General features: G+C 43.3%; 1 protein-coding gene across 1 annotated transcript; it reads right to left on the reverse strand.

Annotated features, from left to right (window-relative positions):
- Nucleotides 1-972: 972 nt before the first annotated feature.
- Nucleotides 973-25,494, reverse strand: LOC145401918 (histidine ammonia-lyase-like). Its single transcript, XM_080274024.1, is given in 18 exon segments — nt 973-1,043; nt 1,046-1,064; nt 1,641-1,758; nt 3,457-3,587; nt 4,631-4,743; nt 5,234-5,320; nt 5,570-5,714; nt 6,437-6,576; nt 7,683-7,778; nt 9,153-9,348; nt 10,598-10,737; nt 10,955-11,118; nt 12,405-12,471; nt 14,623-14,695; nt 16,396-16,498; nt 18,097-18,163; nt 23,002-23,187; nt 25,482-25,494. Coding segments are annotated over 18 exon segments (1,929 nt in total).

Consider the following 25,494-nt stretch of genomic DNA (forward strand, 5'->3'; position numbering starts at 1 on the left):
CTGAGTAGGGACAGTAAGATTTGATTAAAAAAAAAAATAAAGTCGGAGGTGATGTTAGATTTTTTAAAGGCAGATGGTATGAAATAATAGAAAGTTCGTTAATAATTAGACAAAACTAATTGGAGAACCCTTTGCCGAGGCCACCCCTCACAGGATGCGGCATCGGCCAAGAGATAAAGAAGGTACTGGTAGGTAGACAGACAGATGACCAATTAAACTGACAAAATTAATCCATTGCAAATCATCTCCATCCACAGCCGGACATTTCTGCATTTTTTTTTTTTTTTTTTTTAAGAGGAGTTGGTATTTTCAGGAGAAAATCGAGGATCTTCATACCCGGTTGTCTCTGAAAATCCAAACCTTTATTTTCTTTTTCTTCTTTAACCATTTCTGTCTTTTTATTTTCTGAGTTTTTTTCATTATATCACATCCTCTCTAGCTCCATTTTTCCGACTCCATTTTCTGTATGCTTAGTTGTCTGTATCTCGCTCCTTAACGAGATTTCATCCTCTCTCTCTCTGTCTCTCTCTCTCTCTCTCTCTCTCTCTCTCTCTCTCTCTCTCTCTCTCAGTATATACCATTCTGTCACGCCATTTTCTTCAATTAGATTTTCTCTTAGTCATTATCTAATGCATCTCTCTCTCTCTCTCTCTCTCTCTCTCTCTCTCTCTCTCTCTCTCTCTCTCTCAGTGTTCGAGTATACCATACTGCCACGCAGTTTTTTTTCGATTCTTTTCTGTCCTCAGTCATTATCTAATGCAACTCTCTCTCTCTCTCTGTCTCTGTCTCTCTCTCTCTCTCTCTCTCTCAATGTTCGAATATACCATACTGTCACGCAGTTTTCTTCGATTCTCTTTTCTGTCGTCAGTCATTATCTCTCTCTCTCTCTCTCTCTCTCTCTCTCTCTCTCTCTCCTAGTTGCTGTTCTTGCTAGACGTACGCTGCCTCTTGTGCGTGGCAGGGGAGCGTGGTCTACCCCCATTCTGCGTGGCGATCCTCTTGATTCTGCGCGGACCGGGCCCCACGAAACTCATGGTGGGGGAGAACACGCGGGTCTCCACGTCCTGTGAGGGGTTGATTGATTGGGATTAGGGAGGTTGTGGGATTAGGGGGGGATTACGGGGCATTGAGTAGCAGGGGAACTAGGGAATTAGAGGAATTGGAAGGTATTGGACATGTGAAGAGAATGGAGAATGAAAGACTGACTAAGAGGTTGTATGTAGGTGAGGTGGAGGGAGGGAGAGGGAGAGGTAGACCGAGGATGAGGTGGAGGGATGGAGTTGAGAGGTATATGAGGGAGGGGGGGGTGAGTTGGGGGGAGGGTAGTCAAATGGTGGGTGACAGCGACTTGGAGGCGTTTTGTCTGCGGCCACCCTTTGCGGGATTAGGGCGTCGGGCTATAGATAGGAAGGTATTGGGAGTCAGTGGGACAGGGATTTGGGGGCTTAAGGGATTGAAAGAGGGAGGATCAGGTGGACTGGGAGAGACGAGGATTAAGGGGAATGGGAGTTAAAGGAAAAGTGAGTGATGGGTATTAATCATGATAATGAATGATGAGTATTATTCAGCATATTTATCACGTGCCCGTAATACCTGTATCGCTCTCTCTCTCTCTCTCTACCTACTTATCTCCAGCTCACCTGCACCGAGTGGTAGTGTTGAATATGATGCCTCACTGCCATCCACACTTTGTTATCCTTCAGCACCTCCGTCACCGCGTCGATGTCAGGCGCCAGAAAGCGGTCCTTTTCCAGCGGGCTGCAGGGGAAATTACAGTATATGTACAACTGTGGACATAAATAGCGATACACTTCATTATGGTAAAAACAAGACGGCGAATATTGATACGCTTCATGACAATAAATAAGAAGACGGGAATGTCGATACACTTCACTGCAATTATAAGACGGGAATATCGATACGCGTCATTGCGATAAATAACGAGTATATCAGTAAATTTCATTACGATAAATAACAATACGGGAATATCGATGCACGTCACTGCGATAAATAACAAGACGGTAAACAGTGACTTTCGAAACCAAGCAATGCATTCCTTGGTTCCCACCAAACATTTCAGAATACTGTGTAATATATGGATTAATTTAACTTACAAAGGCCTTCTGGTACTGAAGGATTTACTGGAGGCATTATCTAATTCCACCATTTCGAAAAGTCTCTTCGTAGGTCTGAATAAAATCGTCTAGAGGTAGCAAGAGTAAATATACATAATTGGACAGAGCTGGTTACTTTTCTGTGCATTATTGTTACTCCAGTTGGCCCTTCTTATTATTATTATTTCCAGTTGCTCTTATTAATCGTAACGTCACCTGACAGGTATGTACAGCAGAAGGGGTGTGCAATAGCAAGTGTCGGAACTGGATCACTCCTATAGCTCGAGTATTAAGTAGTAGTAGCATGAAACTCGATGGGCCTTACTTATGAGGTAGGAATGAGTCTCTTTGGTTACTAATCAAATCGACCCTTTTATCCTAACACGCCTGGCCATAAACCTAGCCAAAAGAGGTTAGGGGATTTTATCAGATTAGAACAAATTCTCTCCACAGGTCTGTCTGTCTGTCTGTCTGTGTCCATCTATCTATCTATCAGTTTATCTACCTCTAGCTATCTGTCTACAGTATAGCTAGGCTCATTAATCCCGATTGGGGTGGCCTCAAGCAAATCGCCTCCACGTCAACCTGTCCTCTGCCTTTTGACTTCCCTTACTGCAGCTCATAACCTCCTCTCGCATATATCTCCATTCCATCCTTCCAGTTCATCCTTGGTCTCCTCCTTCCACTCCCCCTCCACCTCACTCACATAAACGTTCCTGGTTAGTGTCTAATTCTCCATTCTATTCTCATGGCCAAACCATCTCGAAAGTATTTCTCATAACTTTTTCAATCGCATCCACATCATAACCACAGTGCTCATTGGACTCTGATATTTCGTAGTAGTTCCGCTTCCGCAACATTTTATACATACCGTACCTTAATGATGCTTTTGTATGCTATGGATGCAAGCTGTCTTGATTTTAACCAGATACATAACTTACACAAAAAACTAAGATGTACAGTGGAAAATAAATAGCCAGTGAAGAGGCACTACTAAGCCCTATACCAAAGAGAATGCGGTCATAGGCTAAGACTGGGATTTGAGTCGGTAGATGTTAAGAGAGGTTGGGAGACACTCAGCGACGCAGGGACGTAGGACAACTTAGCATAAATAGAGGAAGACAGATGAACCTGATGATGGGTATATGCAGAGAAAGGAAATGAGACACTAACGGCCGTATACTTAACATTTAAATTGCGGATGGGAAGACAAACCCCTCATGTTGGACGGGCATGTATGGACCTCCAATTGCTGTTTGATGTGATTAGCCTGTATCCCACATTACATAGTGTAGTCAGCAACCATGCAGAAAGGCCATTCTCTCTCTCTCTCTCGACCTACCTTGCCACGCATCTCACTACCCTGATGACCTCCTCCAGTGGTGTGGTGGTCTTCAATGGCCTCAGGAACTCAATGGCCTGACACGCCACCAGCAGCTCGATGGCGATCACTCTCTCCACGTTCTCCACAACCTAAACAAAACGGATTGCCGGGTTAAGGGAAGTGATAAAACGGTGTACGAGGATTGGCGGTCTGCGTGGGATCTCTTTATATATTGTACAGGGTTCATGAGGTGGCTTAAAGTAGGTCGTATGAAAAGTTATGCTAGTGAGGAACACGGCTCATGCTGTTGGACAATGATGAACCTCGGGATATAGTCCTGTGATATAGTCGGCTTTTATACACCTGATGGAACTGGGCCACTCTCATAACTTGAATACGATGTCGCTGTTGCGTGAACTTTGATGATTCTTGGTTATGAGGTAGGAATGAGTCTCCTACGTTGTCGAATCTGTTGATACTTAGCAATAAGCTGAGATGCAAAGGTTTGGAAATCTTCATTATGTTAGAAGAAACTCGTTGTAGCTTCTCAGTGAACATTTTTCAGTACATACACGTCGGTAAATATTGGCATAGTTCCTATTGTGGTGACTTATAATCAATAATTCAAACGTTGAGTCCTCAATAAACCCTTGGCATGCTGTACGGGGATGGCAACCAGGCTGTTAGCCGGGCAGAGCCCCAACTCTGGTGACTTCCCTGGAGTAATGGCACAGGCCGATTCACGGAAGGGATATGTGGGTGGTCTTCAGGCTGATATGAGAGTATGGGTAACATCATAGGACAAAGGAAAGCAAACAGCAACATATCTGATGGTTCTTTCGAGAATGTTTGTTAGAGAATACTATGACTGTAGTATCAAGCTCTCACTTGCGAGGATAGTAAAGCAAGTTTTGCCCCCTTAACACCAGACCCTCCCGCTGAAGCGGCAGGAAAAAAGAAAAACAATCGTTTAGTATGGAACAGCTGTCATGGATATTTCAGAGGAAACAATGAATGGGTGGCTGAAGGTGAGGCGGGAATGTGGTGTGATGTCTATATCTTTGGTTGGGTGGGGTTATAAGACACATGGGGTGTAAGTATCGTGACCAGTCGTAAAATAACAATAACATGTGCTGACTGTCTGCGATGGCACCAACCAACAATAAAATGACAACGGAAGGTGTTGACTAACCGTGAGCGCCTTACGAGCAGCGAAGCCTCCCATTGATACATGGTCCTCGGTGCCGGCAGAGGTGGTGAGGGAGTCCACGCTGGCGGGGTGGCACAGCACCTTGTTCTCTGACACTGGGGGCGGGAGGGTCAAAGAAGTTAAGGAAGGACTGGACCACATGCTGAAGGAATTTCAAAAGATTAGGATCCATCTTCCCTCCATTTCACATACTTTTTTGGAATTTCTTATTTCCTTCTCCCTCGTCCCCCAGTCATTCTCTCTCCCTCAACGCTCTCTTCTTTCCTTCTTCCTTCTTTCCATTCTCTCTCTCTCTCTCTCTCTCTCTCTCTCTCTCTCTCTCTCTCTCTCTCTCTCTCTCTCTCTCTCTCTCTCTCTCTCTCTCTCATATTCCCGTTCATCGATCATTTTCCTACACTTACACTCACCCTTACCATCACACTCACCCTGACTCCCATTTACATATATCCCCCCCACCCCACCCTCACCCTCACCCTGGTTCCAATTTACATTTATCCCCCCCACCCCACCCTCACCCTGACCCTCACACTCACCCTCACCCTCACCCCCACCCCCACTCCCACCCACACCCTCACCCTGACTCACCCAGCGCTGCGGCAGTACAGTGGGCCATCATGAAGCCAGAGTTGAAGCCCCCATCTCGCACCAGGAAGGCAGGAAGCTCACTTAGTGCTGGGACAAAGATACACAGTTACGACACACACGCCTGAGAGTGTTAGTAATGATAACGTTAACACATTCATGACAGACACCATTTTAGTGCTCGGTTATAGCTAACACAAGGAGATTATATTCAGCAGAGGGTGTTTCAGCCTAAGGGTGTTAATTTATCTTCACCGTATCTTTCCTGGCAACATCACCTATATTAGTATACTCTGACAACATCAGGCAGAGAAAGAGTTATACTAGTGGTATGCTGACCTGGATTAACGAGTCGCTCAATCCTCCTCTCGGATATGTTAGCAATCTCGTGAATGGCGATGGCCAAGTAGTCAGCGGCCTTGGCGGGATACTCACCGTGGAAGTTACCAGCGCTGATGATCTCACCCCTCTCGGATAGCACCAGCTGGACGGAGAGAGGGGAAGTAATATATAGATAAGCGGATTTTGCTGGATGAACAGACAATTGTGAATTCTGGATAAATAATGCATCAGCTGAAGAAATTACCAGCACTGTTGGTCTCTCCACACCAGAATTGCTGAACATGGGAGACTCGTCACCGTTGGGGGGATCGGCTGGCTAGGATGACCTGGGATGACCCAACTATGTACTGTACAGTGATGTGGCGACAGTGTTATACCTCCTTTATTTGTTCGTATTTCTTCATACTTTCATATGTCGTTCTGTTACTTGAACTTCAAAATGAGGCAGCACTGCTATGACACCATATCAATAGCCTGCCAAATTTACGTGTCGGAAACACTTCAAGCTTTTTTTTTTTTTTTTTTACAATAACAACAAGAAGGACCACTCAGAGAGTGCATTAACTTCGTCCCTCAGTTGGTCTAAGGGCCGAGTATTTGACCTTGCCCTTTGAATGTGACCTTCGCCCGGCTGTTTGCAAAATCGAATTACTTTATGTTGTGTGTTCCTCATAACTCTGTCACCAAGTTTGATCGAAATCAGATTAGAGGTGTTTGAACTGACCTTGCCCTCTGACTTTGACCCTTGATCTATTGTTCTCAAAATCAAATATCTTCATCCTTGGCTGACACTAAATTCTCCCTCCAAATTTGACTTATATCGAGTCAGAACTGGTAGGAAAGCCCTAAAGCTGTCCTGCTTACCGGGTTGTCAGTGGCGGCGTTCATCTCATCCGTAAGTATGCCCCTGACGAAGCTGAGTGTATCGTGTACAATGCCGTGCACCTGGGGGTTACAGCGCAGGGTGTACGCGTCCTGTACACGGTTACAGAAGCGGTGCGACTCTGGAAGCAGGCCGTAGGTAGGCCGTAAGTAAGTTGTACGTAGGAGGTTAGCAGGGTACAAATATATATATATGTCTTGAAAGGACCTGTGGAACCCTGTAAGTAGGGCGCAAGTAAGATGTAGGTAGGAGGTAAGTAAGCGGAAATTTGATGAGGTACTGTACGTCTTGAGAGAATCGGTAAGGACTCTGCAAGTAGGTCGTAAGATAGGATGTTGTTAGTAAAGAGCAATTAGTAGTAAGTAAAGATGAGGCTTGTTTTGATTTGATAATACCGTGAATTGTTCAAATGGAAGGATCAGACTTATTTCTCAGCTTCAGTATGTAACTTTAATTCTATTGTTACTATTGTTACTGTTACTATAACTGTTACTATTACTTGTAATGGTAGTAGTCGTAGTAATAATAACAATAATCATGATAATAACAATATTAAAAATGGTAATAATAATAATAATAACAATAAGACGAAGAAGACGAAGAAGAAAAAGAACAGAAAAACAGAGTAAACAGGAGAAGAAGGAAAATCATCGATTTTTCTTTTCTCACAAGAGCCAGTTCCATAATATTCATTAGTGCTTAAAACATCAAAGATAATGTGATCTCAGATCGTAAGTAGTATCCCTTCAGAATAGTTACACCTTCTATCCACATGCAATTCCATATCATTATTCTTGCTACTTCCATAACGATTTTATCTAGTTTATGAGCACTGTTTTAGTAATGAAGGGGTTATCTAATCTGTCATGTTCGAAAGGTCTATCCTGAAGTGAATAAAATCATCTGTAGAAGGAAGGACTAAAATAACACTTCATCGGCTTGGGGAGTTAAATTATTCTGTTCGCACATTCATACACCACTCATCCCCTCCCAGACCTCTAGTTATTCCCTTCCCTTTACCAGCCACCACCTGTCCCCTTTCCCAAGTCCACCTATCCCCGATCCCAACACCACCTATCCTCCATCCCAGCACTACCTACCCCCACCCGTTGTACCCGTCCTCACCTATCCTCTGCACCCACCCCCACCTATCCCCATTCCCAAACCCACCTGTCCTCCTTCCCAACCTGTCCCCCTTCCCATCCCCACCTACTCCCCTGCACCCACCAGCGATCTCTGAGGTGTAGGTGTCGTTGTGGAGCAGTGCCCTCATGCGCCGAGCCACCTCTATCTGACCCTTGTGGTGTCGTAGCTTATGCACGTCTGTGGAGAGACAGAGACTAAGTTAGGTTAGACTTGGGTGCGGTAGATTAGGGTAAGGCAGGTACGGCTAGGTTGGGATGGACTGGTTTAGTCAGGGTTGGGTTGGCTTGAGATGGCGTGGATTAGGTTGAGTTAGGTTAGGCTAAGGTAGGTTAGGTTAGGTTGGATTGGGTCGGTTTAGATAAGGTTAGGTAAGGATAGGTTTCAGTCGGTTCGTTTAGGTTTTCCTAGATTTGGTTTGACAAAATTTAATTAGATTAGGTTGGATTTGGCGCCATTTGGTTAGGTTTATTGTTGTTGTCGTTGTTGTTGTTTTCGTTGTTGTTGTCGTTGCTGTTGCAACCCAAAGCACGTTTGGTCCCAAGCCCTGTGGACAGCAGGAAACAGGTCACTTCATCCGGCAGCTCCAGAGTTCTGTTGTTGAGGTCGTGTTGAAGTACAGTATCGTCTTTGTCGTGGCACTAAATCCGTATCTAATCACACCACATTACTCACTGCTTTACATCATCATACAAACTTTTGCTCAGTTAAGGTAGGTTAGGATAATTTAGGTTAGATCAGGTCAGGTGGTCACTGAATCATCACTTATCACATTAGTTTCCTCACAGCATTACCATCACCACACAAGTAACTAAAATTATATTCAGGATAGGAAAGGATGGGACAGGTTAGGTCAGGTTAGGTTAGGTCATCATTAAAACCAATGCTTATCACCACATCAGCTATACTCATTGCTTGACAGTGAACACTCAGTTAGATTCATTGTTAGGATGTCACTGTACTGATCATACTTATCTCTGTCATTTCACTCTAGTCTCACCAGTACTTTCATTACTCTGCCGTCATCAAGTTATTGTAGTCATTAGGTTAGCCTAGGTTAGTTCTGGTAAGCTTCGGTCATCAGTTTAGCCTTCAGTACAGCACGTTTGTTCTAACCTAACGAAGATTCCTGACGTCTTTCACTTCAGCTGGTGACTAAGCTTTGTCAAACAGAATAGTCGGTCTGGCTATTGACCAAGAAAATTCGTTTTTTTTTTTTAAACAACGCTCATCAATTCAGTGCAGCCATAACTTAGTATCCAAGTTGCGGGAGTGATCCAGTTCCGTCATGCGAAAACAAACCTACTACAGTCACACCACTCTAGTCATATCAACCACTGTCATCAGCCCTCATCGCCACAACCACCACCACCACACCACCATAACACCACACAGCAGTCACACCAACACAACATCACCTCTGAACCACACCAAACTACGCCACACCATAAGAAGACACCATATCACGCCAGTAACATCACATCTCCACACCACACCACACCACCACCATACCACAAGATCACCACACCACCACCAGTACTAAACCACACTCACCACTGTCGAAGGCCTTGGACGTGCCCTTAAGGACCTCGAGAGTAAGGGCGGCCACCACATCGGCCTGTCGTGCTATGGTCTCTGCCCTCTCCAACGCCTCGGCCGCCATGGAGGTGATGAGCTGAGTGCCATTGATTAGAGCCAGCCCTTCCTTCGCCCCCAGGCGGATCGGCTTTAGATGACTCGCCTCCAGAACCTATCGCCAACAATAAGGACAATCATAGGTAAAAAAGAAAACGTTAACAGCCAACCCCATGTTACCCTCTTCGAAGAACATGATCAGAAACCCAAACCTGTCACATGGGCAGTGAAACCACGTGGTTATACCAGTGCCACCACATGAAGGCGTCCCTCTTCAGTACCACAAAGGGTTATGATGCTCAAATACTCCTTATTTACTCAGTAACCCTCTGGAATCCGATTGCTTATTTTTCAGGTCTCCACACTTTAGTGTGGAAGCATACTGTATTTTCTTGATTTCTTTCATCTGCTTCATTTCAATTTCGTGCCGTCTTTTAACTTGCCAGTTCAATTCAGACTTGGAACAACTGTTCCACTGGCAAATGTTCTCAGAACTTTTTCTTTTATGTAGGCATTTCAAAGAGGTTTTGGTGGTCAAAGGTGAAATCGCAGAAACACGCAAATTTTGGGATCCTGTACTCTTGCATGTTCAGAAATCATCATGACACTTTGCACAGAAGCAGGACAGTGTACTGTACTGTAGCTATGTGGAAACCATCCTGCGTTTTCTCGGGACAGTTGCCAATCTTTAATTTTACTTTATTCTTGCTACCTCTAGACGATTTTGTTACCTTTGGAGAAACATTTGTAATGCCGAGGGTTGCAGCAGTTTCCATTAGCCCCGTCACTACTTAATTCCCCTTCTTAAGTTTAAGAAAACCATCTGGGGGTAGCAAGAATAAAATTTTGTGGGTCATCGGGATCAAAGGGTTAATTACCACATTTACCCACAAATTACCCAATTAATTCACTCATTTAACCCTTTCATTACGATTACCTTTGCTTAATCAGTCTTCCATCAGACGGTTTTATTCAGCCCCGGAAAGACCGCTAGTACTAGAGAGGCTAATGATGGTTTATTCGTAGTGTCTCAGGTTCGAAAAGTCTATTCTAAGGAGGATCAGATCGTCTGGTGGAAGCCAGAATAATGTCATATATATACTAATTCAGCTCATTTACTATTATACTAATCACACAGCATACTACTTGGTGGCACATACTCTTACTAATATTTTGACTACCTCTACGTACTCGTATTAATTCGCTTCACATAATGACATACTAACCATCTTCACACACTGACATGCTAACCACCCCAACATACATGCTAATTCACCGCACATAATGATATACACCCTCGCATACTCACATACGGTACTAATTTACTGTACATAATGACATACGTACCACCCCCGGATACTCACATACTTAGCGTCGCCCCATCCAGTGCTGGGTGACCACATCTTGCCCTCTCCCATAAGGCCAAGAGCCAGGTGGGCCAGTGGAGCCAGGTCACCAGAGGCCCCCACCGTACCCTTCTCCGGCACCCACGGCAGGCACGACGCTGGAGGGAGTGGGTGGATTAGGGGTTAGGATGAAGTGCCGTAGTCCAGGTGGCATAGCAGACTTCGTAACACCTCTCCTTTAGCTGTTTATTTTGCATATAACACTTTAATATTCCCATATGTTATTTTTGCCCTTTTAATATCAACGTGGATTACATCAGTAACTGCCATGACTACGACATCTTCTACCACAACTACCACAGCGACCAAACCTACCGTTCAAGGCCTCGATGTACTGGTTGAGAACCTGCGGACTAATCCCGGAGCATCCCTTGGCTAGGATGTTGACCCTCAGCGCCAGCAGCATCCTGGTCTTCTCGGCAGACAGGGGGTTACCCACTCCGGCAGCGTGGGACCGAATCAGGTTCACTTGCAACTCCCTGGGGGTTTACGGAGATTTAGAGGGATTTGGGGGCTTTGGTGGTGGATTTGGGGGATTTGTAGGGAGTTTATGGGGATTTGTGGGGCGTTTGTATATTTCAAGGGATCGGATTTGGTTCTGCTGCTGCCCTCTGGGGGGTTGAAGGGGATTTGGAGGGATTTCTGGAGGTTGTGGGGTTTGGTAGTGGATTTTGACAGATTTGTGGGGGAGTTTATGAGGGTTTGTGAGGGTTTTAGGTGTAGAGAATCGGATTAGGTTCAACTGCAGCACTCTAGGGGTTCAGGGAGACTTAAAGGGAATTACACACTTTGTATGGGATAAGAAAGGTTTGTGGGATTCTGTTGGTGGATTATAGGGAGTCAGTGAGGATATTCTCGTATTACAGTATATGGAGATTTGTGGATTTCGGATTTTTTTTATTTTATTAGTGATTAATAGGGAGTTTTAGACAATCCGTGAGGGCGTTCTAGTCACCTTGAGCGATTTTTGTAGGGTTAATGTTTCTGGTATATGGTGATTTGTGAGGGGTTGTGGGTGTATTCAAGGATTATTGCAGGATTTTGATTGGGATTTTCTGGATTATTATGAATATGTGTGTGTGTGTTTTTAAGGAGGATATTAAGAATAATGTGTTTTTATTGGTCTGTGTGGTGATTTATGATGGTTTTGTGGGGATATGAGGAAGCCTGTGGATGGATGGTTGGATGTGTGTCATGTACAGATAGACATATAGATGTATAAATGGACAGATAGCTGGCTGGATGGCTTGAAAGATGACTGGAAAGGTAATTAATAGGATAGGCATATAAAATGATAAGGGACTGGATTAATAGATGTAAGTAGCTGACAGGATGGACGGATGGATGGATGGATAGGTAGGCAGACAGATAAGCAGAGTTGACCGGATGGGTGAATAGATGGAGAGATAAATCAAGAATTGACTGGAGGTTTGGAAGAGTTGATAGACAAATAAGCAGAGAGATGATTGAAGGTGTGGATGAATATACAGATAAATAAACAGGGAGTTGACTGGCTGGATGTATATATAAATAGATAATTGATTGGATGGATAGTGGATGGGTGGATGGATGCACGAGTAAATTGTGTTAGCTGGATGAATGGAGAGATAAATAGATAGTTGACTGAATGAATGGATGGCCGATTGGTTGGATGGAGTGAAATAGATAGATCGTTGATTGGATAGACAGATAGATAGGTAGATGGACAATTAAGTGGGTAGATAGGGAGACAGGAACATAAACAGTGGGCATGGTTGGTACTCACTCCAACTTCTCACGTGATATCACGGTACGGGCGAACTTGCCAAACCCTGTTGTCACGCCGTAAACAACTGTAAATACACATCGTTAAGCACTGTAAGTATGTATCGTAAATCACTGTATAACTGTAAAATAATATAAATTTTTGTATATCGTAACTCACTGAATATAAACAGCGTGCGCCATTGTAAAGATATTGTGAATCACTGAAAATACTCGTAGATGCTGTGAATTATTGTAAGTAGACCTTAAATCAGTGTAAATATACAGTATATCGTAAATCAGTAAACAGACACTGTAAAACATTGTAAATATCATACTGCATGTAAGCACCGTAATGCCTCCTAGATACAGTGAATATTTGATTATTAATTTCGTAAATCACTAGAAATGATTACCGCAAACAAAACGAAAGTATTGACAAGACTGTTAAAACAACATCTCTGTAAAGTACAAGAAACACATGTAAACAAACCGTCTTGGGCGCCGACTGCGGGGAGTGACGGGGGGGGGGGTGAGGATTCCTCCAATTTATACACAAGAGAACGGCATATCGTGCCCCTCCTTTTATTTTTTTAGCATTATATAAACTGAGCCACAAGTTTAAGTTTAAATTATTTTTATTTGTGAGGGAAAAATCATAAACAGAAGGGAATGATAATATTAAACAGTGACAAGAGAATATTAAACAATGACGAAGTACCGGTAGGTGCAAGACTGCTCTTCAAAGCTAGAGTAAAGAATGTCCAAACCATCATCCATAACACGAGATACATCAAGAAACCAAAGTCCTGAAAGTCAAGGATCACATAGACATGAGAGGCACCCAGTTTCTTGCTGCAGCCTCCACAAACCCACAACATCCACTACAGTACATGGCAGCACATCCACCCACACCAAGGAACATCAAAACAACACCCAGCACACGATACCATACACAAATACTGTCATCTCTCCCCCCCTCGCCCACCTCAGACCAGCTTCCAGAAGCATATCCACACTCAGATCACTCGCCGCTCCATTCAGTCACTTAAAGACAACACACAGCTGCATGCATGGCCTCCTGACATCCACCCTTCTGAATCCTATCTTCCTCGTGAGGACAGGGTCCACCTGGCCAGGCTGAGATGTGGGCACCATCCAGCCCTCTTAAGCTACCAGAAGAGGCTGGATGACTCCGTCGCTGATGCCTGTCCAGGATGCAACACAGCACCCTATACTATTAAGCACATTATGGAAGACTGCATTGCACACAATCACCTACGTCAACAACACAACATACACTCTTTGAGAGCTCTGTGGGAAAGCCCGGTCTCGGCCATGGCCTTCCTAAGGGACTCGGGGCTGTTCGGCCAGACTGCCTAGGGAACTATTACTACTACTACTACTACTACACGAGATACAGCATAATGGCCTAAAATGGTAATACATCACTGTAATGGTGTATGAAATGAACTCTGGGGCATCACTGAGGAGACATCTGACCACTTTGAAGTTTGGGCAACAAGGAGGCTGGAACGTCGGCGGTGCTAATTATCACACTAGCTGAAGCTGATCTTGGGAAGGGTGGGGGGGGTTGTTCCTTGGTTTTCACAATTCGTTATGTGTTCCGTGCGGATCTGGGGAAGGGGGGGGGGTTGTTGTTCCCTGGTTTTCACAATTCGTTATGTGTTCAGTGCGCATTATGCAGGAGGTGTGTCGATATTACATTCGGACAATAATAATTAATAATAATAATTATAATAAATAATAATGATCATAACAATAATAATAATAATGATAGTAATAGAAATAATAATAATAATAATAATAATAATAATTAGTGTTAGCTGTAAAACAACAGCGAATCCATGCGAGTAATACAGCGGTCACTAATGATAATCTCTTTTGAAATGTTTTATATATATATATATATATATATATATATATATATATATATATATATATATATATATATATATATATATATATATACGGTACATGATATATTTTTTCCTTTGGGTGCACACTTGCGGACAAGTATATAGTTTCATGTTTTAGTCAAATGGTGATGAAACTTTCACATAATATTCTGAAAGGACTGCCAGGCACCGAATATCACATCATTCGGTCACAAATTTCACTGCTGACCGTGTGGGTATGTGTTGTTATGGAGCTGATCACAATTTATGTCCGCAACTGTACACGCTGAGGGCCCAGTGACTATTGACGTGGCCGCCCACCTTTGTTCTCCTTGAGGATGTTCACCACCAGCTCACGCGACGCGTTCACCGCCGCCTCTGCCTCCTGACTCAACTGTGGGCATAGGTCAGGGTCAGATCAGCTCAGGTCAGGCCAGGACAGGTCTATGGCAGGTGGTCAATAAGTTTGGTTAGGTGAAATGAAGGTTGCTTACGCCAGGCTTTGGTTAAGGTAGATTGTCAGGTTTCGATTAGGGGAGAGTGTCAGGTTTCGGTTGCGGTAGATTAGGTTAGGTTTCAGGTAAGTTAAGAGTGATAGGTTAGGTAAAGTTACTGTTAAATAGGTCAGGTTTTGAGTAGGTTAGGTTAGGTACGGTCAGGGTTGGTTATGGTAGGTTGGGTTAGGTAAGGCTGGTTATGGTTGGTTAGGTTAGGTTAATCAGGGTAGAGTAAGTTAGGTCAGTCATGGTTTGGTTGGTCATTCCTGTCGCAGCATACAGTATAATCAAATTAGGCTGAGTAAAATCTGGATGGATTAAACAGATATTACAATTTTCAACAGACTAAGCAACCATCCCTGGGTTTAAGCATTCAGCCACCTCACCACCCAGCCATGCAGTCAACCATCCAGCCATCCATCGACCTAATCATCTCTCTTATCAACCAGCTATGCATCTTTCTAACCATTCAGCCAGCGATCTACCACCCAACACTTCATCTAATCACCCATCCAATTGTCCGTTCATTTAATAAGATTTCTTGGCAACCATCATTTCGACCGTCTACCCAACCATTCGCTCTTCCATTCGTCTGATCACGTATCCAACAACCAGCAACCCATCCAGTGACCCTACCAACCAGACCCAACCATTCATCTATCCAGTCATCCATGTTACGACCCGCATACCCATCCTGGCATCCAACCATTCTTTTTTCTTTAATGGAACCATCCAACCACACATTCACTAACCCACTCACCCCTCCAGGTATCCAAGTATTCGGCAGAATTTTTATTCTTCCATCTAACCAGCCATCCAATCACCCAATCATCCAAACGCTCAACCACCCATTCGTCTATCCATACAATATCAATCCATCCAACTGTAACCATCCGACCAGATTTCCGTTCTTCCACCTAATCAGCCATTCAACCACCCAGTCATTCGGACACTCAACCACCCGTCCATCCATCCATGCCACTCACCCATTTAACCATACAGCTGACTATCCAGCTAGCCATCCGACACTTTTTCCAGCCTTCGCCCACGCATCTAACTCTTCATCCCCTCTACCATCCCCTCCTTTATCTTACAACCTGCACAACCACTGAACCCACCATACTTCTAACCACGCAACCATACAACAGGTTTTCAAGCTCCCACCCTTGCAAATGCCCACTTTTCCGGTCCACCAGTCATCCCTGCTTTTAACCCGTTTACCCGAAGGACGTCATTTGTGCGTTATTTTTGCTGTGTCCAGACGATTTTGTTCAGCTTAAGAGAGACGTTTGACAATTTTAACCTTTCCCGTTTGATGAATCTCTTGACTTTAACAAATAATATGGCGGCTGCAAGAATGCAACTTTCAAAAGAAGTCATCGGACTGAAGGGTCAGCCATCAATCCAGCCACCACCTGATCATCCAACCATCCCGCTTAACTATCCGTCCAACCCTCCTTTTGACCAACAAACCATCGCTCCTCTATCCATCCACCCAATCATATTTTGAACAGCCAACTGTCCCTCTTTCAACCATTCATTTCGTTCACCTTCTAACCACCCAGCCATCCCCGCTTCGTCCTTTCCTGCCACTCACCCTAATCTTGTAGGCACCCTTGCCCAGCGCGGTGAGGTCCTCAGGCGTCAGAGTGTTGCCGTCCAGGGTGAGGTACTCGTCGGGGGGTACGTACCGTCCGGGGCTAGGGAGCCAAGGTTAAGGACGGGCACGACTTTCTCTGTTCTTAGGGTTGTAATAGTAAACTGAGGGTGCAGAGGTGTAAGGAGGCCCATGATTATTGTTGGGTATTTAAGAAACGCCTGTTAGATGTGATCAGCCTGCTTTCACATTACACCCAGCGATACAGAAAGGTCACATGTTCTATCACCATCATATACATCAGAAATAATCATAATTAAGAATGATGCGGGACTTATCCACACCTGCGCTGGTACTGACACTTGCGCTGTTTTCCACACTTGCGCTGGTAATTTTAGTAATACAGAAAACCAAGTCCGGATTCACATGATCAGAAGGCACTCTAGCACATTTTCCTTAGCTGTTTATTTTGCACATTGTTTTCCGTATAAGTAATAGGCCTTTAGGAGGAAATATGAACGTACCATATCCAGAAATAAACTGGTAAGGAAGAGGTGCTAAGGAGGATGCATAACCATATAGAATACAGGCGAAAGTCTTTGGCAGTGCGTACAGTCCACCGGGGGCCATGACATTCTCTCAGGAGGGAAACCGACAGCTAGATTAAAGCCTTCCTCATGTTAGTCAAGTACGAATCGGCAAGAGGTGTCTGAAAATGAGGGCGTTATATAGGATTTGTTTATGTGTGTGTCTCTGCACCGCCATTAGTGTGAACCGACAGGGTGTCAACATACGTTAACCTGTATTTTAGAATCCAGGTCTATGGATGCTGAGTATTTTATAGTTTTAGGATTTGGTGATATGTCAGGTGCTTTAAGGATTTTTCTTGGTCATATTAGTGATTGTGGAATCTTAGAATGTGGGAAATTTGGTGGTTTTTGTGTGTATTTGTGGAATTTTGGATACTGTAGAGTTTGTGGTATTTAGATATTCATGCTTTTAACGATTTGGGATATTCGAAGTATTTTGTGTAATAACGTTATAGTGGGTACAGTGTGAAATTCAGGTTATTTTGGATTTTTACTTAATGTGGGAATTGTATAAATTTGGGAATCATTGGTTATGAGAAGCTTACGCTGTTTGGAAACGAGTCGAAAGTGGAAGCGTAATCTCTGCCCATTCTCATTAGTGGAGGTAATAAGAGCTTAACCCACTGAGCCACAGTTGTCTCTTTCTATTCATTCTTGCCACAGGGACGATTTCATTCACCTTAAGAGAGTATTCTTTGAACTGGCGGGGTATAGCATCAATAAACTCCATCAGTACGAAAATCCTGTCCTTAGATGAATAAGGTCGTCGGGTAACAACAGCAGCAAGCTAAAAAGGACGTAATTGGGATTCAAGAGGTAATTGTAAGGTGTGTACAGAAAGAGCTGATGGTGGTGTGAAGAGAGGGAGACCGAGAAAGAGGTTGAAAAATAAGAGGGGTGGGTGCTTGGAGTGGCTGGTATAGAAAGTTGATGGTAGAAGAGGGAGTAGACCGAGAAAGAAGTTGGGAGATGAGGTATATGAGGGAGGGACGGAGTAGCTGATATAGAAAAGTTGAGGGCAGGAGAACGAGACGGAGACCGAGAAGAGATTACAGGATGAAGTGTATAAGGGAGGGTTGCTTGGCGTGGCGGGCAGGGGTATAAAGGATACAGTTGTTCGGTGACATACTTCACTTCCGCCTGTTCCGTCACTGGATTGGGCCGGTCGCTGTCCAGAACTGTGGGGGTTATTATTATTATTATTATTATTATTATTATTATTACTACAATAGTTGGTTTCCTTTGACCTGACGTTACTGGGCCTCCTACAAGCTTGAATACTAAGTCGTGGTATGAACTTCGATGAACCATTCGTACGAGGTGGGAATAAATCGCTGGTTACATTTCAGATCACTGACTCCTGGCCATCAACTGAACTGGAAGGGGTTAGGGATCATCGGCAGGTTAGAACAAACGTGCTGGGAACTGGTATATCTTTGGCAGCCCTCTGACTTAGTCCGTTATTCTTGGATTGATTGAGTTCAGTGAGTTTACTGCCGCCCCTCTGTAGTCATCCTCCGTTATGCCTTAGTTTTCGTGTGTGTGTGTGTGTGTGTGTGTGTGTGTGTGTGAGAGAGAGAGAGAGAGAGAGAGAGAGAGAGAGAGAGAGTTACAAGTATAAGAATCAAGGACAGAAAAATGCCAAAGAAATGAGAACGTCAGAGATTCTGAGATAGTGAGTAGAGTTAGAGGAAACGACATATCACGGATGTATTTAGAGAGAAATGGGAAAGGTAGCAGTGGCCAGAGTGTAGGGAACTGACAACACTGAAGTTAGGGAACACGAGAACATATAGTCAATACACACACTAGTTAATGAATGACAGTTGTAGAGTTCCCCCTTACCTGTTCCAGTGGAGATGATTTGCGCTTATTTAACTGTAGGCGGAATATTTTTGTTTAACATTATTCATATATATTTTTTAAAGACTGAAGTGAAGTCTACTGTTACCTTTATTTAGATTATCATCGTCATCATCATCATCATCAGCAGCAGCAGCAGCAGCAGCATGTATCGTGTATCATATGCCCAGTCAACGAGAATTCAGATACAGGTAAAAGGAAACACATAAAGTAGGTGATGCTTTCAGCAAACTAGCCATGGATATGCGCTCCATTCACTCAGTATGCACGTCTGTCATCAGGTTTCATAATCAACAAGTTGTTTCATTTTTATCACCTTTATGACAGTCGTTAAGTAGACCCCATGACGCCAGCTGCCAGGTTAAGAAAGGTACTATTACGTACTGGACATGCAACGTTTTGTCCACTTGCGGACTGCCAGGCATAGTCAGCGTAACTTTCACGATAATAACACTAAACTTTATCTCTCAAATACTCGTGCGCACCTCTTTCTCCCTTGCAGTTTTCACGTCCCACGGCTGTTACACGCAATCATCATTATAATTACTAAGCTGTCGTAGCATCTCTGTCATTATCGTACACCAGGGGTTGGCAGCCTTAGATGGACTGCTGCTACTGAGCTGGCGGGCCAGATGTTTTGAGTTTGTTAAAGAATGCACCCCCTCTCCTCCAGTAATAATAATAATAACAATAATAATAATAATAATAACTAATAATAATAATAATAATAATCTATAAGAATACACGTTAATAAGAATAACATTTATTCAAATTAAATTTCCTAAAATTATACTGAATACAGTTTTTATAAAATTAATGCATCAGAAACAAAAGAAATAATTTTAATTAAAACAATAATCACCATGTGTAATTGAAATATTCATTCACAGTACTTACTAATTACTGTGGCATTTCATTGTAGTCACACAACCAACCTACAGGCAATGAGAGTCAGTGTCATATTTGATGCTGTTTCTCACGCGAAAGTTTCACACTATTAGGCTTCAGACTGGAGGAGGCGAGAAGGAGTATTCCTTTCATTGGCATTGAAGTGTGAATCACTGAGTTGTGTGCACAACCCATTCTTTGTGAATTTCATTTTCGAAAAGAGCTGCTCACAACATAATTTAAGTACGTACTGTAGGCTACTTCCAAAGATACTTGCCATCTTCTTGGCGCGCTCTGCTATGTTTGGATAAATTCCAGCTTCCAGAACATACTTTTGGTTAAACTTCAATAAGGAGACCCGTTCTGCATGGAATTTTGATTTCATCAGTTCGCCGCTTTGAAGCTCGGTGAGCTCAATTTTAGCCCTTTGGGAAGTTTGGTCTACCTCCACACCAAGAGGAGTAGCAAACAGGTTGAATTCATCTTTGTGAGACCCAGTGTCTGCAGAACGTGAGGAAAACTGAGTTCTGAGTTCAGTTCACGGATAATGGCCACATACTTGGTAATGTCAGTGGGTTGATTTTTTCGCAACGCTGGGAAATTAGCAAAATTTGAGTTTTCAAGCTGGCTTTCCAGAAGTTGAAGCTTCTTCTCAAATGACATAAAAAGTTCATAGAGTACATTCACTAGCTAATTGCGTCCTTGTAGTATCAAATTCAGTTAACGTAAGTAGGAAGTAAGATCCACTAAAAACGCAAGTCTTGAGATCCATGCGGGATCACGAAGCTGTGGCATATTTACATTTTTCCATTCCAAAAGTTTAGTGATCTCTTCCAGATGATCATAAAATCTCTCCAACACTGCACCTCGGCTAAGCCAGCGAACACCACGGAATTACAGCAAGTCAGAGAACTGAGCCTTTACTTCCAGTAATATCTGTTGAAGTTGTCGATGATTTCAACCTTGAGATTGTATCAAATTAACAGCTTTCACTTTCACTTGCATCACCTCTTGTATTCATGAAGCTTTAGCACAGTGCCTCCTGATGAATAATACAGTGCAGCCTAATTTGGTTTTGATATTCAGTTTTCATGTACTTCTCGAGAAGTGCGACAAAAACTTTTTCACCTGCCGTGGCTGGTGCGCCATCTGTAGTTACTGCAGCTAGTTTTAAGTAAACTAAATTCATGTCTTTTAAACTGATTAACACGGCTTCGAGAAGGTCTGCTCCAGTATTAGTACTCTTGAGAGGTACTAGCTGCACAAATTCTTCCAAAATTTAAAATTTTGAGTTGATACCTCGAGTTGTGCAGTGTCCTTTGCGTTAGTACTTTCATCGAGTGCAACTGAAAAATACTGGAATACATTACAGCAGTCACTTAGAGCTTGTTTTAAATCTGCAGACATTTCTTCAGCTCCTCGTGTTACAGTTTAGGCAGACAGACTGATGTTGGATTTTTTTTTTTTTCCGGGCAGACAATGTCTGCCACGGCCATCAGACACTCTTTAACAAACACTCCTTCAGTGGATGGTTTCATATTTTCAGCTGTTAGTGAACATACTGCATAACTGGCACGTGTACTTCTCTCTGATTCTGCAACTTGTTTGGCTAATAGTGCGGAGTGTCTTTCCAAACTTGTTTTCATCTTAGCAATTTTGTCTTTTCTTATCTGTCCAGTTAATTCACTGTGTTTCCTGTGGTGTCGGTGGACATCAGAATCGAAGAGAGTGTCCTGAGATGGTATGGTCATGTGGAAAGAATGGATAACAATACAGTAAAGTGGTGAAAAAGGTTTACCTAAGCGAATTTGAAGAAGGGAGGAGACGAAGTAGGCCAAGGAGAAGGTGGAGAGATATGGTGGATGAGTGTTTGAGGAAGAGAGGTTTGGAAGTCGGTGAGGCAAGGGAACTGACAAGAGATCGAGCTGGCTGGATGAATGTTGTGAGGAGACGTGCATGATCAGGGATTTTGGCACCCCTTGTGAGCATGGCAGCGTCCGGATTGACTCAACCGGATACGTTTGTGTGAAGCTGTAGAATGTAATGAATGTTTTTTTTGGCGTATCCGGTAGAGCCAGGATTCCTGGGGCTTGAATGATGAGTGAATGGAAGTGTGGCCTATTTGAATTGGGCAAGTTTGTGCTGTCTGGACACTGCTAATCCTCACCCTGCCCTTGGGTGGGAAAGGAGGTCCGGATGATGATGATGTTTCCTGTGTTTTGTCTCACAGTGGTATTTTAAACTTGTTGACAGCTGTTGTTTCATGACAGGTCAGGCATGCTGGTCTGCGACTGTCATCGACAAAGAAATACTTCTCTGTCCATATTTGTGGGAACACTCAACATTCAGAATCCACCTTCCCACGTTTTGTTGCCACGTTGTTACCGAAAACATAAGAAGCAGAAATGGGGCATATTGTCAAAACATTTATGCAGTACGAATGAAAACAGTACAACATAGCAAGGAACAGCATAGCAAACAACATACGTAGGAACGACAACATAGGAAACAGAACGACACAGAAGACAAAACAACATGGCAAAAATTGAAGCAAGTTGCCTACCCAAGCCTATTGACGGACAGAAGTCACCTATCCTCACCAGCGACTGATAGAATGATGGGTGGCCGCCAATATTGTCTTGTTGGAGGGGGAGGGGGGACAGCATTTTTAAATTATCGTTTTTTGAGCAAAATTATCGCACCAGCTTAGATAAAGGCATTGTTTTAAATTAAATAATTAGTTATTAATTATATCGCATGCATGTTATCGCTTATCGCACAGGCCAGATTATCACACTGGGCAATAATTTTTGCACATCTGGCAGTGCTAGATCACTGAGCGCTGGGTGCAGCACGTCATAGCCTCATAATCTGAGCTCAGGTCTATTCGAATATGCATTCTTCGAACAAACTAACTCAAACTAGTGTTTGCCATAGTGATTAACAGCAAGTAAGACTTACTGTTTTTTTACTTGCTGAATAAGGGAAAAGCGGAAATATTTTATTGAATTTGTGGAGCATACTGGCGGGCCAGTCAGATTAGGATTTCGGGCCGGGTCAGGCCCGCGGGCCGTGGGTTACCAACTCCTGTCATACACTGTCATTATCACGCCCTCAGTATTATTATCAAAAACCGTCACATCATATACCGGTACCGTCTGTCATTGTCATACACAGTCACATCATACACACTCCATCATTGTTGCACACCACACTACACCTCCCGCATCACCCCTCCCCCCATCATGGTACCCCCGCCACCCACCCACGGATACGAAGTCGTTGTCGTCCAGAACGTCGTAGAGAGAATCGGACGGGTCCATGATGGCGCCGCCCCTGGTCTTCCTGACGCTGGCCACGGCTTCCGGCTTGTTGGGGACGTGAGTGGCCGGCTTCAGCTTCATGTACCGCCTCAGACTCTCCTCGCCCAGCCATGACACCGTTTCCTTCCCTGAGTAGTGGTCGAAAGGTCAATCATGTTATTACAAAGAAATCATTGCAGCCGTCTGTCATAAAAATAAATCATCATCATCATTATCTTCATCATGTGTCCTACAAAATCATCATTAACACCATCGGGAGAGGTCCAGACACAGGAACAGGAAAGTACAAAAGTGATAGGCCTAGAAGTAACGGAGTGCCCACCGCCCAGAAAAAAATTATCACGCTTCAGGGCATTGAAATATTATAAGTAAATGTAATCGTATAATTAGGAGAGTATCACAGGGAGAGTGGTGTCGAGAAAATCGGTGATCGTTGAGTAGGAGGCCGCCCCTGGATACGCTGGTTAAATAAATAGATGTAGATAGATAGATAAAGGAAGACAGAGAGGAGGGGAGATATGCTGAATTCTATCACGACATAAGGTTATTCTCGATACTTATAAAAAAAACATGGAAGCAAATGACGGCAAGGTAATTAAATACGATGACTTGTTTTTTGTTTTTTTAGACCATCGCCAGACCGTTTCATTTCATTTTATTTAGTGAAGGTATTCTTGAAGGCTGTATCTAACGTCTCCAGTTCTATAAGTCTCCTCCAAGCTGAATAAATTCGTCTGACAGCAGCAAGAAAAAAAAATGACGCCCTCGCTTTGAAAGGGTTATAATTTGGAGATATAATGTAGCAGTCACAGAGGGTGAGTGGTGTGTCGGGGAAGTGGGGTCCTCACTAAGTCGACAGAAGTTATTGTATAATCCTTTGTTGGGGCAACCCCTCACAGGATGCGGCGTCAGGCTCAATAGATAGAGAGACGGACTGATATGAAAAGATTAAGCGTCGTGGCAAAAAAAGTTTTTCCAAATATAATATCCTCCACCTCCTCCTCCTCCTCCTGATCATCATCAGCATCATCATAATCCCACTACTAACAATGAATGGCTTGAGAGTTCAGAAATATGTTTTATTACTCCAAGACTGAGTCTACTTCATACACAGGACCAAGACAGGACGAGGCAGGACAAACTATAACCAAGCTGCCGTGTGCGTCAAACTACTTTCATTTCCTGATCAGTTACTAATGTTTTATTCTTCCTGCTAAACGAGTCAGTTTAGTGTAGAAGTGTTTTGGAACTGGTGGAGTTAGAGATAGCCTTTAACAACTCTTTCTCTGCAAGAGATTTTCCCTAAGCTGAATGCAATCGCCTAGAGGTAATAAAGAAATCTATTTGTATGGTTACGTGGCTGACGGTCTTTCTCATGCTGCTCCAGCCAACACCCCTTTATTTTACCCTTCGCTGCGAAACATCACGCGTTCTAATGATTTAAAAATTGTCTCTGTTAAGAGGAACTATCTAGTTCTAGAGTAACCCATAAACCTGGAGTGACGACTTTTCATGTTACTGTATAGTCTGACTGACGCTACACTGTATATTACCCGCCAGTGGGAAGTTTCCAAAGATATGAGGATTAATATATGTGGAAAGAGTTTAAGATAATCGAAGGGATGGTCTGCCATATGCATAGAAACCTTCCAAAATACAGGGTGGTGCATATATAACACAGCCCAATCTTCACGCGTTGTGGCCACAGCTCAGGGTTACCAGTGTCTTCCCTGCATCGTTTTCTGCTTCCCGTAACGCTATATAGTGTCTGTTTTTTACGTTCACTGATTGTATGAGTGATTATATTTGTTTTACTCTATCTTGGCCTAAAATTACCATCTGTCCATCGTGAATGCTGAGTTTGAACACTAGATTAACACTAGGAAATGATGCTAGTCATGAGGACTTGCTATGAGAAGAATGTATAGTGCTGTAGTATAGTCTTATTCTGTCATTTCATTACATGAACTAGGCTGCAAAAAGAGAAAAATCTGGGCCAAGTTAAGGTGAAACGAGCATTGTAACGTCTTGACGCAGCGAGAATGTCTTCGCTCCTCACAACTACAGATTGAGTCGTTCCCTCAGCACACAAGACTGGCCAGTGCAATATACGGATCACCTGTATATGATACAGCTGGAGGGAAGCGTCTAAACGTCCCTCCAGAATACATCAGACACACCCCCAACCGTCGCTTTACATCCAAGTCCTTATTTTTAGCTCAGTTTAGCAAACAGATGAGTGTGTGATTCATTAAAATTTAGAAAAAGAATATGAACAACTAACATTTGAAACGAGAAATCTTGACAAAAGAAAACATATGTTTGGTTAGCCCATTTCTTATTCAGCAGAGTGTTCCATAAATCTTGGTGTTCTGTAAATCCTGAATCATTGGGTAAAATGCTGCAAATGGCTGGCAATCACGGACTAGGTTCAT

This window comes from Coenobita brevimanus, chromosome 57, assembly GCF_032717465.1.
Source record: "Coenobita brevimanus isolate Jiangsu-jjx chromosome 57, ASM3271746v2, whole genome shotgun sequence".
NCBI classification, from domain to species: Eukaryota; Metazoa; Arthropoda; class Malacostraca; order Decapoda; family Coenobitidae; genus Coenobita; species Coenobita brevimanus.